Source organism: Pavona decussata, unplaced genomic scaffold (assembly GCF_977016875.1).
Source record: "Pavona decussata unplaced genomic scaffold, jaPavDecu1.1 SCAFFOLD_198, whole genome shotgun sequence".
Classification (NCBI taxonomy): domain Eukaryota; kingdom Metazoa; phylum Cnidaria; class Anthozoa; order Scleractinia; family Agariciidae; genus Pavona; species Pavona decussata.
The window spans coordinates 341,939-365,783 of record NW_028145606.1 but is presented as its reverse complement, the minus strand read 5'-3'; the positions used below and the strand labels follow the sequence as shown (position 1 = coordinate 365,783).

The following is a 23,845-nucleotide window of genomic DNA, read 5'->3' as shown; positions in this document are numbered from 1 at the left end:
ATCAGACATTGTTTCATCGTATTTGAAAGCTTCCGATTTCGAAATAGTAATTTTTTTTATTCTGTTGTTATGTGCAACATAGCCATTTAATACGTTTTTTTTTCTCAATACAAAATTAAACGGCCAAATTATCAGCAGAATTTGCCCATAGCAACAAGTGTTATGCAACGTTAATTTACAGTTCATTAACAATTAAGCTCTCCGACTGAAATGTAAATTACCTTGCGAAAGGAATTTCTGTTTAAACGCCTAAACAGGGGCAATATAAACTCTTTTCATTTAAAAAGTCAGGTATGTTAATGTTAACTTTTTATGTAAGATGTTAACGGTTAAATGGTAGCATCTGAGATACTAAAAACAAAAACAATAAAAGGCAGTACGGAAGTGAAATTATTGATGAAATTTTCCATTAACCCGCCTGGGGAACTGAAATGAATTTTTTTTGTGGTTTAAAGTGTCATTAGTTTGGCATTTTGTGAAGTTTAATTTTTTTTTTTTTTTTTTTTTTTTTACTGTTTCAACAAAATAGTTACTGTTCACTGTTAGATGGCCTAAAATTTTAATGTCATTAGCTGTTTGCAAATCTCCCATGTAGGCCCTCGCACCAGGCCCTTCTCATAAATTAGGGACCATAAGGTTTGAGTGCGAGTGTGACCTTCTGAATCTAGTTAACCCTTTAAGCCCTTACAGTGATCAGCATCAAATTTCTCCTTGTAATATCAATGCTTATTCAAACCCTGAGGTCATGAGAATTAATTATTTGATCACCCAAGGTGAATTTTCTTGATATTTTAATAACTTCCCCGCATTACTTTTATAAGAAAAGTATTGGTCCAAGATAGAAGAATTTTTCTTTGATATTAAGGGTTAAAGGTTAACGTGTTTTAGAGAATGACTTGTCACACCAATCTTGTTTGTACAGTCTCAATCCTTATCTACTGGTAAGCAACAGAAAAGACTGAGGGCCCTGAGGAACTGACTGGATTGAAATTCGAAAGTCGCCCCCGTGCTCAAATTTAATGAGCTCCCAAATAAATCAGTTGGGCATGTTGGGGATGAAGATATGTCACCCATGGCCACTTGCTCTTTCCCCAATGAACGTTTTTCTCATTTGCATTCTATTTCGATACGAGAACAACTAACGTAAGTTGCCAACGATCAATCAATATTCTTTTCACCCCATACACGGGTGTTTTGTTTGACGATAAATGAAGAAAATGAGTAGTATATAAAAGGCCACAACACCGAAATTATATTTTGAAAGTCAAGAAAATGTGAAGTGCGTTAAAAACATGGTCAAAAGTTTGAATTAATTTTTCGTAAGTGGTGTCGAATAAGGGCTGATTTCGGACAAGTACTATATTTTGCGTTCTCGACCCAGATTCTTTTCGCTTGACTGCGTCGTCAGTCATGCGCAAAAGGGAAAAGCATGCAGCGGGTTCGAGAATGTACTACCTGCATCTAATTTTTCTCCTATTTTGATTCAAAATTCGATAAGCGTTTTTGGTTATTTGAATTTTCTCAGTAATTTAATAAAAACAAAGAGTAAACATTCTGTTCAGTCTCCCTGGCAGAGGGACCATTTTGACACGGATCTGAGTTTGGTGTATTGCCCAGTGCGCTCACACTAAAGCACCACTTTTCATAAAGGGGTTTCTTTTGTAAATCAAACGAAAAAGTGAAAATAACTAGTTTCTAAATTAATTAAAGATTAGTTTCTTTTGTAAATGCTCTCACACTAAAGCTCCGCTTTTCCACTATCTTTCATAACGAGTTTCTTTTGTAAATCATTACGTACTACTGAAAGTCACTTTCTTCGTTGTGTTTTGGTGATGATCTGACGTGGACTTTAACTGTTTAAATTGACCGTTTTGTAGCTGTTCCAATGCTATCTTTGGCTCAAATAACGCATCAGATTCCTGAGACTCGCTTTCAGGCTCCTTATGGCTGCCATAGACGAATGAGAGAAACTGATCGTATCTTTCAAGTCTTGATGGACCGCTATCAATGCGAGCGGGGGTCAGCGGTCTCTTCACCTCGGGCACGCTCTGCGAGAATGAGTTGTTGAGACGAATACACTTTTCCTGTACGCTGTTCACAGTCGATTGCAGCTGTGTGCTTTTTAACTGTTCCCATGAACAGCGTTCGTTGTATGAACGATAGATTATTTCCTCAGATGGATAGCTGAAAAATGAAACGATTCACACTTACTTAGTGTCAACAGTTCTTTTGTTCTTTCAGAGGTGAGGGGGAGGGGACAGAGGCATCTGCATGAATTTGTAGCTACCAGCTTTCCGTGACCTTCACTTTCATGCTCACCTCTCTGCTTGGTAGGAAATGGCTAAATATTGTGAACGGGAAAATGCAGTGCGCGTAAACTTGGAAGAGGGATGAATAGTAAGGAGAAATTAAGAGCCGATTTCATTTTCCTTAGTTTCTCCGCGTTTTACTTTTGCGTTTGTACCATCAATATTTCGCCGTTCCCGCTATCTTGAAGCCTGGAGCGAACTACTGCGTGGCGTAATTTCGTACTGAGATCTCACTGCAGGTTTGGAAATGCGAAAATGTGACCGTGGGAGATCTGGATACGAGATTATGTTTAGCGCTGTTTGTTTCTTTGTTTGTTTGTTTATTGTTGTTGTTGTTGTTTTTTTCTGTTTCAGTCCTGTTTCTTTCCAGCTGTCTGACTGGTCTGCTGCTCAATCGTTGAGACTAGCAACATTTTCCAGTGTTGTTTTAGTTCATTCAAATCACCTGGAAAGTCACAGATACTACCGCAGCAAAAAGAGGAATGGAGTTCTCTCATTCCTCTTCCGCAAAGAGAAGAGAGTTTCTTCAAAGGTTCTTTTCAGCTTTTACCATTCCAGTTTATTAATGACCGCTCATAAGCTCCAGAGTGAATACTTACTCGAGCTCTTGTACAACTCTCCTGGCTTGTCTCAGTGTCTGCTTAGTAGAATATCTGAAAAAGTCGTCTCTTTTGATTTTCAACATGACTGCTCCTTTACTAACAAGCATCAGCTTTCGTCCTGTTGGTCTGACAACCTGCGAGACATCCTGAAAATAATTATCAGATTTGAATTGTAAATCACATTTCAAAATAGATCTTTCTACCTCTAATAAGTCACGAGAATCGGTAAGGATCTTCGTAGCCTTCAAATACATCCCTTGCTACATTACACGCCCGTAGCCCATAAAAAAACAAAGACAGGTATGTACATAAGCTCCTTTACCAGCCGCTGTTTGGGTAATGTTCGAGAGGAACGCCGGACCCGAGGAAGCGGCGAAAATCGAGTCTAGGATGTTCAGTGGAACCCCGCCATATATACGATCACCTTTTTGTACACCGACTGAATTAAAAGTGCAGTCATTTCCTTAGTTTTACAACCTCGTTAATACGACCACCCCGTTATTACGACCACATTTTCACGGCTCGAAGGTAGTCATGTTAGCGGGGTTTCACTGTACTCGCGAATTGTATTCCACGCTGTCACCTCGTCCCCAGGCTTTTCCGTAAAACGCGGTTCGCAGGAGGTTGTGCCGGGAGTATTGCACTCTCTTGACCATCGAGTCTCGTGCCCTTGAATACTTTTCTGGGGTTTCGAGCATGGCTAACTATTGGTGTTTCGTTCGATCATTTTACATCATACTATGGAAGTGCGCGATAATCCTTAAAAAATCGTTTACGGCTATATAAACTAGCCCTGCAATGAGTGTGCTAAAAATTCGTCATAGAAACAAGACTGCTAACCGCAACCTCTCTACTTTGGAAAAATCACGTGATTTGTCATTGCCAAATAAGGGGCATCGAGTAAGAAGCAATCAGTTTTCCATGAAAGTTCCCAAAACTTAGTGCCACATGAGCGATCCTGGTCGCCAGGTAAGAAAATTATTTTTTCGCATCCTTTTTTTGTGTTGCTGAAAAAGGCTCCCTCAAAGAGTTTAACATTCTTCCCCAAATCAATAAGAAATGATTCTTTCTGTACATAAAATGGTTCATGTACAGACCTCGTAAGTTTTGGGACTTTCGAGAAACTGAGTTTGTGTAATATCAGGAGTTGTCTTTAGATGCATTCCGAGATTAAGTGCAATTAACATTTACTTTGCCAAAACTTACAAAGATATCGCCACTCTTCATAGAAGCAATGTTAAGATACACCACATCTTTGTTTAATTTTCCCGCTTTGGACTCAATTTTAATCAATTCAGAAAAATCCTCGGAGGTGTTCTTATCTCGTTTTTCCAGTTCTGAAGGAATGACTTCCACGCCTATCTGCTCTTGTTCTGCTTCGACCTCGTCATCTTCCTCATCTTCTTCGTTGACGATATAGCTTGAGTCTCCCTTAGCGTGTGGTTGATCCTTGTAAGGTAAGTCCATCACCGCTAGGATCTTCTCAGCTCCCGTGGCTTCATCCTCGGATGATTCGTATTCAGATTCAGACCAGAAATTCCTGTGGATATTGAGGTGAACAATGTTTCCTGTATGTTTATAAGGTTGCTTTCCGCATGATCGCCAGCGATTGCTCAATCGCTGATAAAAGTGATCAGTGGTCGTAACTATTAACTATCGTATGGAAATATACCGCCGGCGAAACAGCGACTGATAAAGCAGAAATTTGTGTAACTTGGTCAGTTTCTTTTCATCGCTAACTAGGCGATTGGTCAGGGTTTGTAGAGCAGTTGTTGTTAATCGATCATATGCGGGGAGCGAGCCTTCGTTGACTGATTGATCAATTGATCGAATCACTGACTGACTGACCGACTGAATCATTGAACGAATGAACTAATTAATGAAGCTTGATTGGATGACTGATTGATTCCCTGACTGCCGTGATTGAATGAAAGAATGAATGAACAAATCATCGATCGATTGATTTATTGATTGATTAATTGATTGATTGATTGATTCATTGGCCGACCGACCTTCCGATAGACCTACTGACCAACCGACCGACCCACTGACCAACCGACCGACTGACCGACCGACCTTCCGACCGTCCGACCGACCGACCGACTGACTGATTGACTGACTAACAAATCTATGGATGAATGAATAGTTGGTAGATGGATGGAGGAAGGAAGGATGGATGGCTGGCCGGTTGGATGGATGGAACTAATTAAGGAGAATTTTAACAATAGCTTTTTACTGTACAGGTTACCTTTCATTATCTCCTCGATGTTCATCAACTTTCTTATTTTCGGCAAAAGTATAAGGGGTTTTCAAGCTTTCGTGCAGTTCCTTAATCCACAGTTTGGACGTGTCTGACTGGGTTCTGCGCTTTTTTCTAATCAGACCAACAGGATAATAGATCTCTTCGTTGGTTACTCGTCTTGGGCGAGATAGTTTTGGTGGAACGCGCAGATCAAGAACTTTAATGACTGAACACTTTCCCTTAAAATAAAAACAGAAGGAAAAAGAAAGGAATGTGAAAACACTCTCAATTCAAGAACAGACTGAATGAATGAATGAATGAATGAATGAATGAATGAATGAATGAACGAACGAACGAACGAACGAACAAATGAGTGAGTGAATAAATGAATGAATGAATGAATGAATGAATGAATGAATGAATGAATGAATGAATGAATGAATGAATGAATGAATGAATGAATGAACGAATGAATGAATGAATGAATAAGTGATCGATCGATGAATGAATGAGTGAATGAATGAACGAACGAACGAACGAACGAACGAACGAACGAAAGAATGAATGAATGAATGAATGAATGAATGAATGAATGAATGAATAAACAACTAATGAATGAATGAACGAACGAGTGAATAAATGAATGAATGAATGAATGAATGAATGAATGAATGAATGAATGAATGAATGAATGAATGAATGAATGAATGATTGAATGAATGAATGAAACAGATGGATGGATGGCTAATTTATTTACTAACAGGTTTTTATTTGCGCTGACAATCTGATTGATTAGCTAATTGTCTGACCAGCTCTAATTAGCGACTGCAAATCAATTGATTAATTGCCTGACTGTTTTACTTACCGACTGACTGAATGATTGACTGACTGACTGATTGACTGACTGATTGATTGGGTGATTGATTGATTGATTGATCAATCGATCGATCGATCGATCGATCGATTGATTGACTGACTGACTGACTGACTGACTGACTGACTGACTGACGGACTGACTGACTGGCTAACTGACTGATTGATTGATTAATTAAATGATGGTAGTTCGTTTGCGACTTACCTGCATACAAAGATAGATCCAATCCAACTCCTTGCTGCTGTCTTTCACGATTATCTTGTTGGTTTTCCACTATAAATTTCAACGCACAACCAGCATATGAATCCAATGGAAAACAACAAACCCTGCAAAATTGTTTTTGTGACATTTTTTACGTTGTTTACTCACCTCCTGAATTTGGGCCTCAATACAGAGATTTTTGAGTGCGTCATCTGTCCACTTTTCAAACAAAGGCAAAATCCTGAAAAAAACGTGAATGTGATTAAAAACAATTTTCTGAAATTATGCTACTCATCGGTTACATTAAGTCTGGAAGGACCTTTTGGAATATTGCAGACTGCGAAGTTCAGCTTTTAAATGAGCGAATGGGCAAAGAACGATTAGGGTGGCTGCCGATCGGAAACTTCGATTTTTAGGTAATAATTACAAAAAAAAACCCCAACAACAACAACAACAACAACAACAAATGTCGGTTTGCATGTGACGTCATGGCGGCCATATTGGTGGATAAGAACAATAAGATTTTTCTCCTCTGGGAGTTAACTGCCATTTTTATACAAACTGCGTGAGCAAATTTTCTTTTGTTTTGTCAACCAACATGGCGGCAATGCAAACCACCTATACATGAAGCACTTGTTGTCAATTCATACTTACTTGCAAAATTTGATCTTGTCGACCAGCTCTTTTTCGAAAATTTTGGGGCACGTTTTTGAGAAGACGTCTTTTTCGACCACCAAGAGTTCAGCGTCTTCTCGCACCACAACAGAAGCCGTTCTTCTGATGTTTCTAAGGAGAGCAAGTTCCTATGGACGAAACAAACCAAATCTTTGACATGCTCGTGTCAATCACCTTTTATAATTTGTGACTGACAGGTGCACGTGCAGTGTTTCATAGGCCATTTCCGAGTTGCTGTGAACCTCATTATGAAAGAGAGGCTAAGTGCAAAGTTTTCATTGTAAATGAGTTTCCATTCAGATGCAAACAACACTAATGTTCATATGAAAAGCTTTGCATTTAGTCTTGCTTTCATAATGAGGTTCACAGCAACTCGGAAATGGCCTATTAACACAGCTGTTGACCGTCATGAAAGCGTCAACATTATACTTGAATGGCTAAAATTTGAGCTGTCGGCATAAATAAGTGGATGCTTTACTTTCAATGAAGAAAACAAAGCATCAGTCTAGCGTTAAATTGATAATTTTTTTATCATCAACATTTAGCATCTGAGTGGACATAATCGCCCGTCAAGAGAAGTTAATTAACCTCAGAACCGACACGTTGAATGTTACGCCCGAGCAGAGACAATAAAAACTGTGCCAGTCTTTGTTCTTGCAAAGGGACGGAACCGGGCTTAGAAATTAGAAATTAACACGAAATTTTGCTATAGCATTGAAATTTCATGAAACTAATTTAAGATAATAATATTGCTGTCTTATAAAAGTCTCCTCGGATTGTTTAAAAAAACTCGGAGTCTCGGTCCATCAAAACAACATTTAACTAGGTGTAATATTGGCTTTTCATTAAAAGATGGACATATCTCCAGATAAACAAATCTTCATTATTACAAAGCAAACCCCTGGGCCCGGTTGTTCGAAAGCCGATTAACGCTAATCCACGATTAAAGGTTAATCGAGGTTTTCATTTCGCTCGTTAAAAATGTCTTACAAAAGTCATTTAAGCTAAGGGCAAAGAAAAGTCTAAGTCAAAACTGAGGACAAAACCCTTCGAAAAACCTTTATTGTATGGTAATTAAACTAAAAACCAAGTTGACATTAACTTAGGATTAGCTTAATCGGGCTTTGAACAACTGGGCCCTGAATTGTAACCATACACTATAACGCGTTTTTTATCATTTGATACAGTTTTTGTACTGACGTCCTGCCAAAGGATTGCTTACCCCAAAACTGTCTCCGCGCTGTAACGTGACTGTCGTATGCCACATCACGTGACCTGTCTTTACCAGTAGTTCTTCAACGTTGACGAATACAGAGCCAGAGAAGATAAAGTAGAAACTCACGCCAATATGTCCTTTACGTAACACCACTCTGGGATGCTCCACTCTAAACGGAAACATTTGAGTAAAGATTGAAAAAATCACTGCAAAACTTGAAATCTTCAAAGAACAAGTTCTGATAACTTGCTTAGTCCGAAAAATGTTTTATGTGCACAATGTTTCCTCGACAGAGAATAATTTTTTTATTGATGTCGTAACTAGAATAGGATAACAAACCAGGGCTTTGGGTTATCGCACGCTCTGATTGACTACTAAAAAACCAATAGTATTTGCTATCCTGTCCCGTTCCGTTCCTAGTTCCCAAGGACAGGTAATTATCTTCCACTATTCACCAACACTGAAGTGAATAATAAAAATTGCTTAAAATCGATGTTGAGAGCCATTATGCGCATAAACACTTTTAGTGCCCTAATGAAAAAATATCTTAATCCACCCAAATATATAGTTTCCAGAAAAACATTAAGACTTGCTAAATACAAACTATTTCTCGATGTAGCGGTTGAAAAATACACGAAAAGCGGTTCTCTCGCTAAAACTTTGCTCCAAGTAAAAGAGGTGGCCCGAAAGGTCAAAAGTTACCGATCAACTTGTGACTAAGCTTAACGTTGGCCAAGTTACCTTATCAATTCAGTTGATAAAACTAAACGTGTTTTCACTCCCCCCACCGACTCAGCACAGGCCAAGTTTCTTTAGAATCTAACCACATTACTTGAGAAAGGGTTTACTCCAATGCCTTGTGTGCGAGATACAATCTCGTTTCCAGGGCTTTCCTCTGAAGCCTTGCATGGGAACGAGGTTGCGAGAGATAGAGGCCCCGAGTCGTGAGCTTCTGTTAAAATCTATTTGTTCTTTCTTACTTGATGTACGTCATGGCTTTGCACATGGCTAGCTGGATGCGGTAGGTGAATTTGTCATAAGATTGTAGCCCTTTTAACATGGAGTGAAGCTGACTCAGTTCGTTCTCAGTTCTTTCCACTGCTGATTTTACCAGTATCTTCTTCGCCCATTCAGGAACGTACGCGTATTGCTGTATGAAATACAAAATCAAAACAAAAATCTAAAAATGTGCTAAAAGAAAAATTTAATTGCATTGTAACTAGTGGTAATCCGTTTATCCAGCTAGGCACTTCTGTTGCAACATAGTATTTTTGTTGAGTATTTCGTGAGTCAGTATTTTTGAAGTTTAGATTTATGGCAACAGACTGACCCAAACAGAGTGCCTGTTTTTTACGTGCAATCCTCTTTATCTCAATACATCAATCCTCACCGATTTTCCCCTCTGGTACAGGGACTTGTTGAATAGAACCTCCTTCACTTCAGAGTTGTCCCGCAGTGTGCGAAAAGATCTCTGAGCTGCAGTCTCTGGTACGAAGGCAGCGGAGTACGACATGAGGGTCTTGAGCACGCGGCCAAGGACAATCACTACACGAACAGCCCAGCGAAATTTAGTTCTTGCCTGTAGAGACAGCGCAGTTTTGAAATTAGGCTAGAGCTGAAGGGACAGCTTAAATAGATAAGTTTACACTTGTAAATAAACACATTGTAATTCACCTCCGAGTGCCAGTATGTGATTTTAATAAACCATTATTATTATTATTATTATTATTATTATTATGATTATGATTATTATGGTAGCCTCCGAGAAAGTCGAAAACAATATTGATTTGTTTATAAAGTTTATAAAGTTGTTTGATGCCTCCACGTAGTTCTGTGTATTTTTCCTGTTTCTTAGCTGTTTTGTCCGCAAACCAATTATTATTATTATTATTATTATTATTATTATTATTATTATTATTATTATTATTATTATTATTATTATTATCAAGAACGCGGACATTGACATTGAAACTGTAGAAGGGGCCATTTGAGAGATGCGTATTTTGTTTATTTATTTTCTTTTCTTTTTATCAAGTGGAACTGATTTTAAAATGCCGAATTTCATTTTTTTAAAACTTCATGACATTTGTTTTTTTTTTTCCTTTTCTTTAATAATTAAAAAAATATTATCATTATCATCACCATTATTATTATTATTATTATTATTATTATTATTATTATTATTATTATTATTATTATTATTATTATTATTATTATTATTACACCTATAGGGAACTACGGATAGTCAGCCAAGGGAAGAAAAATGAACAAATCATGAGAATAACTGATAATTAAAAAGTGCCAGAATGGGGATCAAAGTTATATACGCAACTTAAGTAGTTGCGAGAAAGCCTGAAAATATTCAGCCTGAATTTTTCCAGGCTTTCTTTTCGCAACTTCTTAAGTTGCGTATATAACTTTGATGGTCATGCAGTTATTCAATAATAATATTACTGGATCAACTTAGACTAGCAATGGCCGACAGGGTTCGGTGTATGGCCAAATCGGCTGAAAATTTATTATTTATCAATTGACGTCAAGCTCCTAATAAATTACAAAGCAAGCAGTTTGTACTTACTATTTGCTTGGTCCACAATCTTTTCTCTGTCAGCCATTTCTTCTTTTCCGTGAAACTTTTAAAACTGAATCCTGAGGCTGACACATTCATGGCCATAACGGCAAAAGTCGCGCTTCTCAGAGTGTGTTTCTTCTTCTTTTTCTCCTTTTCCTTCCGTTTCTGGGCTTCCTCTTCCATAGCTATCCTTTCTTGTTCTTCTTTTTCTTTCTCCGCCTCCATGATGCGTTTAATTCGTCGTCTGGCAGACTGTTTTCTGATTTTAGCTGTTAAATCAAGATCTGCCGGTTCATCCCCTGTGTATTCTGAACCTCGAAGCTCAAGCAAATTTTCATGCGCCGTTGCGATTTTTGTCCGCGAAGATGGGCGGACCAAAACTGGCCCTGCGGATTGAGTTCGCCTCTTGAAGTCGTAAGAATCATCAAGATTTGTTTCCGCTTCTACTATTGAGTTCACCACTGGCACATTTAGATAAGATATGCTTTCCACGATGTCCTCGTCATTAAGATTTGGGTATCTAATTGTTGCTTTCCCAAACGATTGTAAGAACTGGTCTCTTCGCAAATTACTGTTTCTCCTGCTATTATACCAAGCAGTGAATCTCGCTGCATCGAGCGAAGAACTTCGTCTTTTAACAAGTAGGGCGCTATCCCTTCGCGGTCGCTCCACTTTAGAGAGCCTACTGTTCTGTTGCTGGCAAGATCCTTTACTCTCATTAGTAATTTCGTTTCCATTTTCATCTATGAATACCACGCGGCTTCCTCGTCGAGACTGCTCAGTTGCTCTGGTAACTTCATCGCATGAAGACGGAACTTTAATAGAAGGAACAGCCGAAAAACTTCGTCTTGTAACAAGCTTTGTTTCCATTTATACAGCAGTCAAATTTTACTACACTTTTGATTTGCCATTATTCCTTCCAAGTAGCTAAATGATATGTTTGTTTTTGTTTATATTCTGTCGTTTTGATAAACAATATTTGAAATGACTCCCGGCTTTTGCAATTCATCCACTTTGAGTCTTCTGTCTTCTCTTGCAATTAGTTTTTACCTGTCCATTCAGTTTCCTGCAACAGGAAGGGAGGACATTGGAAAAGCCAGCCATTATGTAGAATAGTGAAATTCACAGTTTTCAAATTACTTTTCCTTGACCACGCTACTGTTTTAAATCCTTCTATGATTTGGTTGTTTGTGTGTTCTTTCTAATTTCTCATCCGTTCGCTTCTGTCACATACCGTAAGCAGTTGAACTTCATCAACTCTGCAGTTTTCCACCTTCGTCAGTATGGGACCCCATAGATTCCGAACTGCTTGAAGTGCAGAATGAGTTGCAAAATCTTATGTCAACGAACTCTTATTACATTTCTCTTAGCACATCAATGGAAAGGATTATTTGCATCCTCACAGCACAACAAAAGGAGCACACACAGGGGAGGCTTTTAACACAAAAGTGGTACTTTTATGATTACGGACTCAATTATTCCCTGGAGAATTATTGACCAATGCTCGCTTTTGAATGTTAGTGGTCGATTTTTTTGTAAAGTGGTTATTTCTATGGCACCCAAAAATAACAACAATTTACTGGCGCCGTGAGCTGCGCGTGAGTCGCGTGCGAGAACTGGCCAATACGCACCGTTGCCCAAACGGAGCTTCAGCAACGCCGACGGCGACGGCAACGGTAACGAGAACCTCAAAACGCAAAAGGGTTAATGACCAAAACAACAACTCTGAACGTGCATTACACCTTTTGGTACATTTCTTTGCCGTCACTGCACGAATAGGACGTGAAATTTCCGGATGGGACGTTTTATGATGGACGTAAACACACGACGATGATTTATTTCTTTCTCAGTTCCAAACTTGGCTGCAGTCGCCAAGAATTCAACCCCAGGAACAGTTCACCTACATTTTACATTAAAAGCGAGTTGAAATAAACGAGACGACGTTTGAAAAAACGCAAATTTATTTTTATAATGACGTTTTCGCTGCCGTCACCGTCGTCGTCGCTAAAGCTCTCTAATTAGGGAACTTGAGCAACGACAACGATCTTGAACGGTGACGGAAACGAAAACGTCACTTGAAAATATTACTTAATTTTATTCGTGCTCAGTTCGCGATTATTTCTACCACATTCAATTCGTAAAAAAATGGCGAACTACCCGGAAACCAAATTGGTAGGCATGGCGTTCAAGCTAAGAAAAAGAATGAAAAATTCACCGTCGAGTGCTCACGGTATCCACAAAACCTAGAATTTGGTCATTTTACAATGCTGTTTTGCAGAGGACGGCAATAGAATGTACCAAAAGCGGAGCGATTGTTTTCCTCATTAAACCTATTGTTTTTTGTGGCGTCGTCGTTGCCTTCGCCGTCGTCGCTGCTTAAGTTTCCTAATCCCACCAGCTACAAAGGCTAGCGAAACTCGCAGTAAATCAGCGACAGAAACACGCGAGGGGCACTTGGGTCTGTAAGTGACGCCGGGGGTGAGGATGGGGTGGGGGGTGGGTTGTGAAAGCCTCTTTAGGTTCGAAATTTACGATTTGCTTTGAACTTTTTCTGGCCAATGTTTTAGAGTGGAAAGACAGAGGAAGAGATAGTACAAATTCCTAAAGTGATCGTCAGAAACTTGAAGTAAGTGGGAAGTGGTTCATCATATGATCAACATAATTGGCATCGTTATCGTCATCGTTATTACAAAATTGAGTTAGTGCCTCCGAGAACAAAATAAATTTTTAGAAAATGGCTAAAATAGTTAAAATTATTTAACTTAATAACACTAGTTCATTATTATTATAATAGACTTGCATCGATATTATGCGAAAGCGTTTAGCGAGGGAACATTTATTAAAATGTTCCAATATCTGGCTACTGGAAGTAGGGTATCCGGTCACCTCGCCACCAGGGAGTCTCGCCACCAACCAACTCGCCACCACGAAACCATCTCGCCACCAGCCAACTCGCCACCAAGCGAAGTCTTCTCTGATAAGTCAAGGAGAAATAGCTGTTCCGGGACGATAATTTTCGTCGATTCGCTTGTCTGTATGCATATTACGACCTTTACCGAAGCGATGTCTAGGGAACTTACTGACGGCATTTTCGAAACTCGCTGTGTTGTGCTTGTAATCTCGAGAGCGAGAAACTGTAAGCTCGAGAACTTGCTAGCTGGAACTGAAACTTTCGTAAGCTTTCTCTAATTCAACTTTACTGACCGCTTGCTTAATTGCTTTTGCGTAAGCAGCCCAGAGGAGCCAATCGAACGTTCAGTAATCGTACTCCAGAAAGACCGAAAGAGCTTTGTAATTCATTCCAATTTGGTTTCAAACAGTGCGTTGCGGGTCAAATAAGTTATGTTCAGTTTCGATTATATTCGATTGCCGAACCAATCGCAAAACAATCGAATGTATCTCAGTCTTTTGATCAATTTAGTTTCTTGTATGTTTACAGCGTATTTTGTATTTTGATCTCAAAGGGCTTAAAAAAAAAAAGAACCACACAATTAACACACAAATTTGTATTGGTCATGACTTTTGAAGATTTGGTGGCCCCCCGCGGGGGGCCGATGGCTCCTAAAGGAGCCGGGTTCAGCATCTGGCAGAAGGGCCGTTGATGTAGCTACACAGCTTTAGAAGGCGGCGGGCTGAAATCTCGTCGGCGTTGTAGTCCTCCCAGTACTTGAAAATTTTAGACTGCAACAGGCGGTACTTTTTCCTCTGGATGCGGGACAGCTTGCCGTCGGACACCAGCTGTATCTGGATAGATAGGGTCATTATTGCTACTCGGTCATATTTGCGATGAAATCAAAACAGATACTCTTACTCGTCGTTCTGATCGATAATATAAACAGTACTCAGAATTTTCACTCGAATAACACTCGTGGAGTGACAACCTAGACTCGATCTATCATGTAAACAGTTCATCGCCTTGATCGATCGTACGAGCAGTATTCGATCATACTCTATCGTGACCGTGAACAGTCTGAATGTTTATGTGAGCAACTGAACTTACACTCGAATGTGGTTTAGTGTTAGATTTATTAAGTGCATCGTTGGTGGCTAGAAGGCTTCGCTTGGTGGCGAGTTGGCTGGTGGCGAGGTGGTTTCGCGGTGGCGAGTAGACTCCCTGGTGGCGAGGTGACCGTAAACCGGAAGTAGGCATGAAATGTCAAAGAATGTTGTTGCTGTTTTGTATTTTTCAGGTTAAGTAAGTGGTTGTCGAGTTGCTTACCTGCGGGCTGGCTGGCTAGCTGGTGCATGGCAAAAAATAGATAAATAAATAACTAAATAAATAAATAAATAAATAAATAAATAAATAACGCGGCCAGTCCACTGGCACGGGTGCCAGTCAGTGGGAGGGTGCGAGGCCAAACTGCGAGTGCCGCCGCTCGCCGCAGCAACTCGTTCCCAGATTCTTAGCTTATTCTGGCACGAAATGGTTTGTGGGACAGGTTGTTAGCCATCTTGAATTATCATTCTGTGTTTTAAAAGGACGGTTAAAATACAAACAAACTGAAGTAAGGCAGACTCTTCACTAACAAAAAGATACAGCCTTTTTCAGCAAGGAACATGGCAAAGGTATGAATAGTCTTATTGCTTTAAAGTAAGTAAATTGTCGTTTCGTCATCTTATGCAATCCATCAAAAGATCGAGGAAGCTGTTCCTTTCAGACCGTTTGTCGGACAAGAATATTCCTGTTTCTAAAAGTATTCTGGTCTCAAAAACGACATGTTTTCTTTTCATTATTTAAAAATTGCAATTATATCGGTACTGTTTCTTGTTAAAAGTTAACGTTTTTCAAAACGTTTAAATTGACGAAAAATGTTTAACATAAATTGAACTTCGGTGTGCATGTTATTTAAACTCAAACAGTTCGGGTCGTTTGCTCTAAAGCAGAATGGGCCTTCTCACTTGGATGAGGCCAGGGCAAGGGAATGTGAAATAAGGTTGTTGTTGTTTTGGGCCAGGTTGCATAAAACACCTTTTAAGATAAGGTTAAAGTGTAAGTTTTCTGCAAGATTCCTGCGTTTCAAATTTCTTGAGCGCTGTTAGGATCACTTGTCTGAAGCCAGGCTCATGCTTAAAACTTTACTTCGGTAATTTCCTTTCACCTGGCTTTAAAATATACCTGGGAAATTTCTGAAACCTTGGTTGCCTTCCTTGTTTTCAACGTTTCAATCAAAGAAAACGGTCTCGCCATCGCTGAAATTGACATTTTTGTGTATCGCACATGTGGTTGAAATGAGCAAACAATAATATTTATGTCAGCCTTAGATACTATGAAATAGACTTTTCTCATAAAATGTAAGAAACTCAACAAAGGATGAAAGTGTTTAGTTGGGTTTTCAGTTTTCCCATACAATTCTCCATAAATTTTTTTAGATTGTGGACTTTAAATTTGTCTATTTTCTCGGAGAACTTGACACTGTTCAGCCTACAAACTGGAGATTATTCGCGAATATATAAAAAAAATTACTCACCTTTCAGCTTATGGTAATCTTTTTTGACCCAAAGACCATTATTTCTCACACTTTGTTGACAAACTTGTACCTCGCAAAACAATTTATGAGGAGGAAATGTAAGCTTATGCGAATAGTTGGTAACCTCAGTTTCCTGCCTACCCATCCAAGATGGCATCTGTTACCGTGACAAGGTCATCGATAAAATTAAGAGGGGGTACAACAGCCCTGTCAATCCCCGAGAAAACAAATTCTGGAGTTTCAGCAAAAAAATCTGAAGAAGTCTTCAATAAGCAGCTAGGAGAGTGAGTGAGGAGCAAGGATGGCATAGTGGTGAGAGCACTTGCCTTTCACCAATGTGTACATGTGGGTCGAGTTTGTTGTTGGATTTTGTCCTGGGCACTCCAGTTTTTTCTCCCGCCAAAAAACCTGAACATTTCCATAAATATTGCAATTTGACCTTTAAACACTGAAAGAATAGCCACTCTTTTGATGTGCTGCTGAAACTCCTATTTATGTAGTTATTTTAGATTTTGTTGTCTTACCTTGCTCTGTGAAGTCCACTTTAAAATAGCATAAACTGCCTTTGCTAACTACAGTATCTCCCCCTCTCTCTCTATGATGACCTTTTCAGGATCAACGTCGTCCGTGTTATGAGAACTATATATTGGATTTTTATTGGACAATTTTGGATCCTGGAAGCTAATTTTATTTTCTAACCTTCAAATTACAGGATCAGGAAACCATTTATTTTCTCTAAAACTATTTACTTGCATAGATATATATTTATTTTTACATCTGACTGTAATTAACACTGTATTAAATTTTGCAGCTGTTTATAATAATAATATTATTATTGTAAATGGTTTGAACCCAGGAGTCATGTCATAAGTACGTAAATTATGATCATCCGGGTGAGTGTAGTCCTGAGAAGGACTGTTTGTGGTGACTTTGACTGACGTTTCGACAACCTGAGCGGAAGTCATCTTCAGAGTCAAGTGAGTCAGAGTCATCCTACAACCCTACTTCTCACAAAGCAACGACTATACAGACCTTAACAAGGCGAGCACAACTGGTTTGTGGCTCACCTGACAGACTCGCAGACGAAAACAACTACTTAGACAACGTTTTCAACAAGAACAACTACAACAAGGACTTTGTTAGACGTAACACTTACAAGAACACTGAACCTAACGTCACAAACAACGACGCGACTCCCGTAAGTACTGTAACTATACCTTACGTAAGGGGCACTTCTGAGACTATCGCACGGATTCTACAACCCTACAATATCCGTGTAGCTCACAAACCCATAACCACTTTACGACAACTACTGACGAAAGTAAAGGACAAAGACGAACCTAACCGCAGACAGGGAGCAGTTTACAAGATCAAATGCTGCGACTGCCAGGCCACTTATATTGGTGAGACCGGCAGAAATTTAAACGTACGACTGACTGAACACAAACGAGCAACTAGAAATGGTGATATCAACAATCACATTGCTGAGCACCATTTACAAACGAACCACAGAATCGACTGGGACTCTGCCAAGTGCATTACCTACTGTACAAATTACTATCAACGACTCACTCTGGAAAGCTGGTTTACTAACTTAGAACAAACGCCACTCAACCGTTGCCTACAACTACCTGCACCATACAAACGACTTATTGACAACAACAACGAAACAAACAAACAATAGACATTTTACTAACAATAGACCCACGGACCTTTTGACTAACAAAAGACGGATCGAAACGCACCAATCACTTTTTACAGTCTTCACAGCCAATAACATCACGGCTTACTGACAAACGACCAATAACATCTGGACTTCGTTGACCAATCAGGTTAACAACCAGAGACGTATATACCACCTACTGACGTTCCACAATTCACTTGACTCTGAAGATGACTTCCGCTCAGGTTGTCGAAACGTCAGTCAAAGTCACCACAAACAGTCCTTCTCAGGACTACACTCACCCGGATGATCATAATTTACGTACTTATGGAATATTATTATTGCTTGCTTAGGTTTCTCCTTTTATTTATTTATTGCAGTTTTAGTTTTACTATTTTAAATGTAATTAAATTGTGTTTTACACTGATGGGGTTCCTCTGTAAATATCTTTCTGGTAAGGTTTTGTATTCATTTTTCCCAAAAAGGTGTAAAAATTATTGATGCTTTGTATGAACATTTTTTTCAGGCCCCAAAGGCTCAAGCTCATGAAAGCCCTTTTTGGTGTACTGACTGCTCACCATTACACACTGAATCTAGAAGAACAGGATTTACAGTACCTGATGTGCGTCATAAGCTAATTATCTCACTTATAAAGTGCTCAAACACTAACAGAATAGAGAATATAGACTTTGAAAAATGCCTGGACAAGTATGCAGCGTCAAAATGGTTTCATACTGGCTGCGTTCCTGCCAGGAAGGCCAAATTCAACTTTCCGTTGGTTCACTGGGCTTGCATTCTTGGCAAATACAAGGTCTTGGAGTATCTTATTACTGAAAAAGGATTTGATCTCTCAGTAAAAGCAGGCAGAAACAAGGAAGGTCCATTGTATTCAATGGTTCGCCATCTCAGCAGTAGTTTGAATGCAAGGAGTTCTACCGATTACGTTCGAAATATTTTTGGTAACATCGTAGATGTTTTCCTGAGGTACACACCAGAAGTGTTGTGTGAAAGAGATGCCAAGTCACATGACACAATACTGCATTTCTTGGCCAGACGTTGCAACATGGATCCATGTTCTCGACTGTACTTAAAGATTCTTTTGGCCATGATTAAGGAGAGTGACAATATCTCCTCAGAGAAAAAAGATGAAATTTTATCTGCAGTCAACAAGAAAGGGAATACTTTTCTCCACCTTGTGGTATCTGATGAGAGCTCTGCTAACACTGTTACATATTTCTGTGAAAACTTTGGTTTAATTGCTCAGAGAATGTCCAAAACATGGAATAAGCTTCACAAGACACCTCGTCAAATTGCTGTGGAAAGACGATGTTTTGCAATGCTTAGGGCTCTAGGAGCACCAGATGCGGTTTTCAATAGTTTGTCAAGGGGCTTGGTGACGCGGAAAGAAGAATAACTGGTTTTTGCTTAATTCTTTTTCATTACTGTATCTGCATAGATAAGTACATTTTTTTTTACTTTTACTTACATGCATGCAGTTCTTTTTCTGCTTAGACATGCATTTCCAGCCTTGTTAACAGTTTTGTAATGAAATGAACTTGATGATTTTTCCAGCTGAAGCCAGGTTTTCATTGATAATGTAAGTACAAGTGCAAGAATGAGCTTGGTGGTCCATACAAACACTGAGAATTGCAATAAAGCAATATAATAATTATTGTTTCATATGCAAGGATAAAAAATTATGACCCTTGTGTTTCAAACTGTTTGTAGGGGTGTTTTGTGTGTACACTTTTTACATTGCTCAAGGGACAGCATTATAATCACAGAGTAGATGTTGTGCATGTATATGTATGTACATCCGTGTATAGCATTGAGTACACTTGGCAGGCCAAAAAGTGTTTCCTTAAGGACGGTGCCTGCTAATGTTGCTGCGCATACGTTCTACGCATCTGGAAATACTCGGGTTTCCTATGGGTGGTGCCTACTAACACAGGGATATTTTTGCGCAGTTTAAAACTATGCGGAGAAAGCAGAACTTAGCAAGTGATTTTGGTATCCAAAAAGAAAATTGGGGGTAACCATGCATTTTTCAGAGATAATAAAGCTTCAATTTGGAAAAAAGCGCCATACATTGCTTTGTATTTTGCTGCTTTTTAAAATAATAATTACTGTTGCTTAGTTATCTCTAAAAAATGCGTGGTTACCCCCAATTTTCCATTTGGATTTTTTAAAATTTTTTAAAACTAAGTACTAGTGAGCAGCACACAGCAACAAATCTTGTTAACTTGTTTTATTATCCAACCGGTTTCTTGTGATAACTACACACTTCGTCAGGGATTGAACAAGATAGTTTGGGGAACTTATTTTATACCTAAATTTTACAGTACAAATGACGTTCCACTAGGGTGTGAACAGCAAAAACACCCACAGACATACCCACAGGATGTTACAAAAATCCTGCCGCTAGGTGTGTAATGTATAATTTTAGGGCTCACGGATTTAATGTTAAATCCGTGAGCAGGATGTTACAAAAATCCTGCCGCTAGGTGTGTAATGTATAATTTTGGGGCTCATGTTAAATCCGTGAGCCCCAAAATTATACATTACAAACCGAGCAGCAGGATTTTTGTAACATCCTGCGCGTATGTCTGTGGGTGTTTTTGCTGTTCACACCCTAGTGGAACGTCATTTGTACTGTAAAATTTAGGTATAAAATAAGTTCCCCAAACTATCTTGTTCAATCCCTGACGAAGTGTGTAGTTATCACACGAAACTGGTCGGATAATAAAACAAGTTAAAAAGATTCGTTGCTGTGTGCTGCTCACTAGTACTTATTTTTAAAAAATTGTTTAAAAAATTGTCAAAAGCCGCTACCAAGATCTGCTTTTCCCGCATGGTGATAAACCGTGCAAAAATACTTCGCTATTAGTAGGCACCGTCCTTAAATAATAGCAATTCCTTGAATATCCTTTCCCCTTCCTGCACTGAAATAATTTATTATAACACTCATCTGAAATACTGCAGTAATAATTATTAATATAAAAACAATTCCCTGGCTTATGACTGTTATTGAAGGAAACATGGTATTTGGATTCATGAGATGTTGATGAGTCATCAATTAACTTTTATTATGATGCAGATTTCTTTGTAAGATAATTTTCACATTCAGGAATCCCTCTTAAATCTGAGGTGGCAACAAAGTTCCCACTTAAAAATTGTTAAGAAGTGCCAAATAACTATTGTTCAGTAAATTAAAACTTAAGTACTTGTGGAGTTATGAGAAAGAACGATGTTCATTTTGTATAATTTGATAGAAAAGTTAATTATGATAATTTTTTATTTAATGATAAATAAACCATACTATGTGAAATAGAGCGTGTTTCTGGGGAAAAGCTGCATAAACAAATCCTACCAAACTGCCACCTTTACCCTTTTTGGAAGGGAACCTGATCAAAATCAGTGCTGCGGATATGTTGGGCTGGTCATATATCGTCAGTGGTAAGGATCTGCTCTGATGGAGGGCTGATGCTCGAAATGTCAGCTCTCTAATCTCTTTAAGGTGGCCAAATTGCCTTATAATTAGCAACCCTGTTGATAAAATCAGACATTATTTCACAACATCTCTTTTTGCTAATAGGTGTGGCTCTCTCTCCTCTGCGGAGGCTCCTTGTTAAAAAAGAAAGGAAATAGGAAGAAACATAAAAGGGGGTGCGGGGGTGCAAATGAGGCTTCTGCAGAGGAGAAAGGGTGTGGATCAAATTATAAAAATTAAAATAAAAATGTTGGATCTATCTGTGTACTAGCCTGCAAGAGCATACAGTGTTCCAGATAACTTTCAAAATCAGAGAGTCAATGAAGAATTTTGAGGGTCAATAGCTCTGGTTCTCTCTTGGGTCAGGAAGCCAGGCTTCTCTGGGACCCCTCTCTTATCTGGAACACTGGCAGATGCCTTCACAAGTGTCAGAAAAGCATCTGCTCTTATAGGCATTATTTATACTTCTTATATGATCAAAATAATGTTTGAATGATAAGACTGCATGCAGGCTTGAGGAGTCTATCAGCGGTCAAAGTTGTTTGTCGACTATCAAAATGGTACAAACTAAGAACAAGCAGTAGAACAATGTCTTGGCATAGCTAGTGACTGATCTGTTTATCCAGAATAATAAAATTAAAATTGATATGCTTTATTTCCAATTTTGTCCTATGCTTCTGGCAATGTCTCAGTTAGTCTCCTACGCAGCAGTTTTTAGGCTCGTCACGCAATGCTCCTCCCCCCAAAAAAATTATGGCTAAAAATGTCTCAGTAAACTCAGTCAAAAATCAGACCAGTATGAAATTTTGAGTTTTTCTCATAGTCACTGGGGTTTGCAAAAACTTGGGTAGAGCAAAATAACATATCTTTGGCTGGGGGGAGAAAGGGCATTACCAGTAGTTTTGTAAAAACATAACTGTTTTTTTTTTTTGTCCCAGTATAGCATTCATTCCAGAGAAATAATATTGTTATTGGTATGGGCGTTGATGCCGGTCTAACAATGTATGCCGATTTGCTGTCCATATATATTTCTCTGTGGTTCTCAAAGATTCTCAAATATGGAGTTGTCAATGGTTTTCCATTTTTATGTTAACAATGGTTTTATTGAAGATGTAACCACATCATTAGGGACAAAACTCCCCTGCTTCCATCATGTTTCTCTGATAGCTGAACCAGGGGAAACTACAGGAAAAAGCATTTGCATTTAATAAACAAAAGAAAAGAAAAGAAACAAAGAAAAAGAATAAAGGTCCTAAATGTTGACATAAGATTCTTTATACCCTCAGTCCCTTCAAGACAAATTTTTTTAGTTTTAGTGGATACTGAAACGTTTTTCTTTGGTAGGGTAACAAGTGTTATGTCTAGAGTAAGGTTGACTTCGGTGGACTACACTGCACATACATAAATATTATTAACAAATAGTTATCATTTAGTTAATAATGGTAATTGAACTGAGTGGAGTACAATTTGGTCTGAAATCATACGCGTGATTTCAAAATCGAACGAGCGCACAGCGCGAGTTTGATTTGAAATCACAAGTATGATTTCAGACCAAAATTGCGACTACACAAAGTTTACTTTATTACACCTATTTTGAAATCACAGAGTTTTATTGTCAATATTAATATTCTATTTTTGTTACTTCATTTCCATTTTGATGGGCTAAAGAAAGGATGCGAAAAAGGTGCAATTTGGGAATAAATTGCACTGTTGAGAACCAATCAGATTGCAAGGATCACCAGTGATTTCAAAATGAGTGCATTAAAGATCATAATTTTCTGCTTATTTTCTTGTGTTAAATACTGGTGAGTGCTATTATTGTTTTATCATTATCGATATCATTACTATAAGTATTGTCATTATTAGTATTATTACCTATCATAATCATCATCATCATCATCATTATCATCATCATTATAACTAATAAATGTTAGACTTATTAGACAGAGATTTATGATTGTGTTTAAAGCAGATGGTGAACAGCAAATATTTCATGTTTACATTTCCTCAAAAGAAAATTAGTATAGAGATGGGAATAGTGGAAAATAATATTCTTGCCTTTGATGCAAAAGTGAAACTGCTCAGCATCACTTAGAGTTGTGATTAATCTTTCTCGGATTCCTGGGGCCCAGCATCTTTGAGCCTCGAGCTTAGCCTATGTGTGGCCGTACCCACCCCCCCCCCAAGAAAAACGGAAGGTTCTTCGGGGGGTGGGTACGGCTACACGTAGGCTACCTGGAGCTGTGGTTGTTCACATTTATATGCAAGCATAAATTTGAATGAGGCAAAAGAATCGAGCATTATGCTGGAATAATAGTGCAAAGTTTCTTCGACTCGTTATGTTTTATAAAAAAAATTCTAAAACCCTAGAATTCCCACCAAGATACCGGCCCAATTGCCCGGGTACCACATTTTAAGACCAGTGAAACTCAACTGCCTGGCTTTAAATTAGCAAAAACATGGCTTCCAGTAGTTCCAATTCGAATTCTACAACATTGTCAGCTGCCTCCTCGGATAAGTCGTCTCAATAATC

At 38.6% G+C, this 23,845-nt stretch overlaps 3 protein-coding genes across 3 annotated transcripts in view; 1 reads left to right on the top strand and 2 right to left on the bottom strand.

The window, feature by feature from the left end:
* Nucleotides 1-23,845, bottom strand: part of LOC146461409 (uncharacterized) — a 212,028-nt gene that overhangs the window by 94,087 nt on the left and 94,096 nt on the right. The gene's annotated exons all lie outside the window — the stretch shown is intronic.
* On the bottom strand, nucleotides 354-16,991 carry LOC146461417 (uncharacterized). Its single transcript, XM_085086790.1, has 12 exons — nucleotides 16,160-16,991; nucleotides 10,698-11,757; nucleotides 9,510-9,698; nucleotides 9,100-9,269; nucleotides 8,126-8,288; nucleotides 6,883-7,031; nucleotides 6,397-6,469; nucleotides 6,232-6,300; nucleotides 5,160-5,392; nucleotides 4,118-4,451; nucleotides 2,909-3,057; nucleotides 354-2,184 (listed from the first exon to the last, which is right to left on the bottom strand). The coding sequence occupies exons 2-12, from the start codon at nucleotides 11,559-11,561 to the stop codon at nucleotides 1,791-1,793; spliced, it is 2,787 nt and encodes a 928-aa protein (XP_084942916.1). The 5' UTR covers nucleotides 11,562-11,757; nucleotides 16,160-16,991; the 3' UTR covers nucleotides 354-1,790.
* On the top strand, nucleotides 15,085-21,967 carry LOC146461416 (uncharacterized). The gene is made up of 2 exons (XM_085086791.1): nucleotides 15,085-15,257; nucleotides 18,349-21,967. Exons 1-2 carry the CDS (start codon nucleotides 15,249-15,251, stop codon nucleotides 19,234-19,236), a joined length of 897 nt encoding a protein of 298 aa, XP_084942917.1. The 5' UTR covers nucleotides 15,085-15,248; the 3' UTR covers nucleotides 19,237-21,967.

Excerpts from the sequence above, each read along its gene's own strand:
- LOC146461417 (XM_085086790.1), bottom strand. The coding sequence starts at position 11,561 with ATGGAAACAAAGCTTGTTACAAGACGAAGTTTTTCGGCTGTTCCTTCT. Across the intron at positions 6,470-6,882 it reads GACAAGATCAAATTTTGCAA|GATTTTGCCTTTGTTTGAAA; the intron begins GTAAGTATGAAT and ends CGTTTTTTTCAG. Across the intron at positions 3,058-4,117 it reads TGAAGAGTGGCGATATCTTT|GATGTCTCGCAGGTTGTCAG; the intron begins GTAAGTTTTGGC and ends AATTATTTTCAG.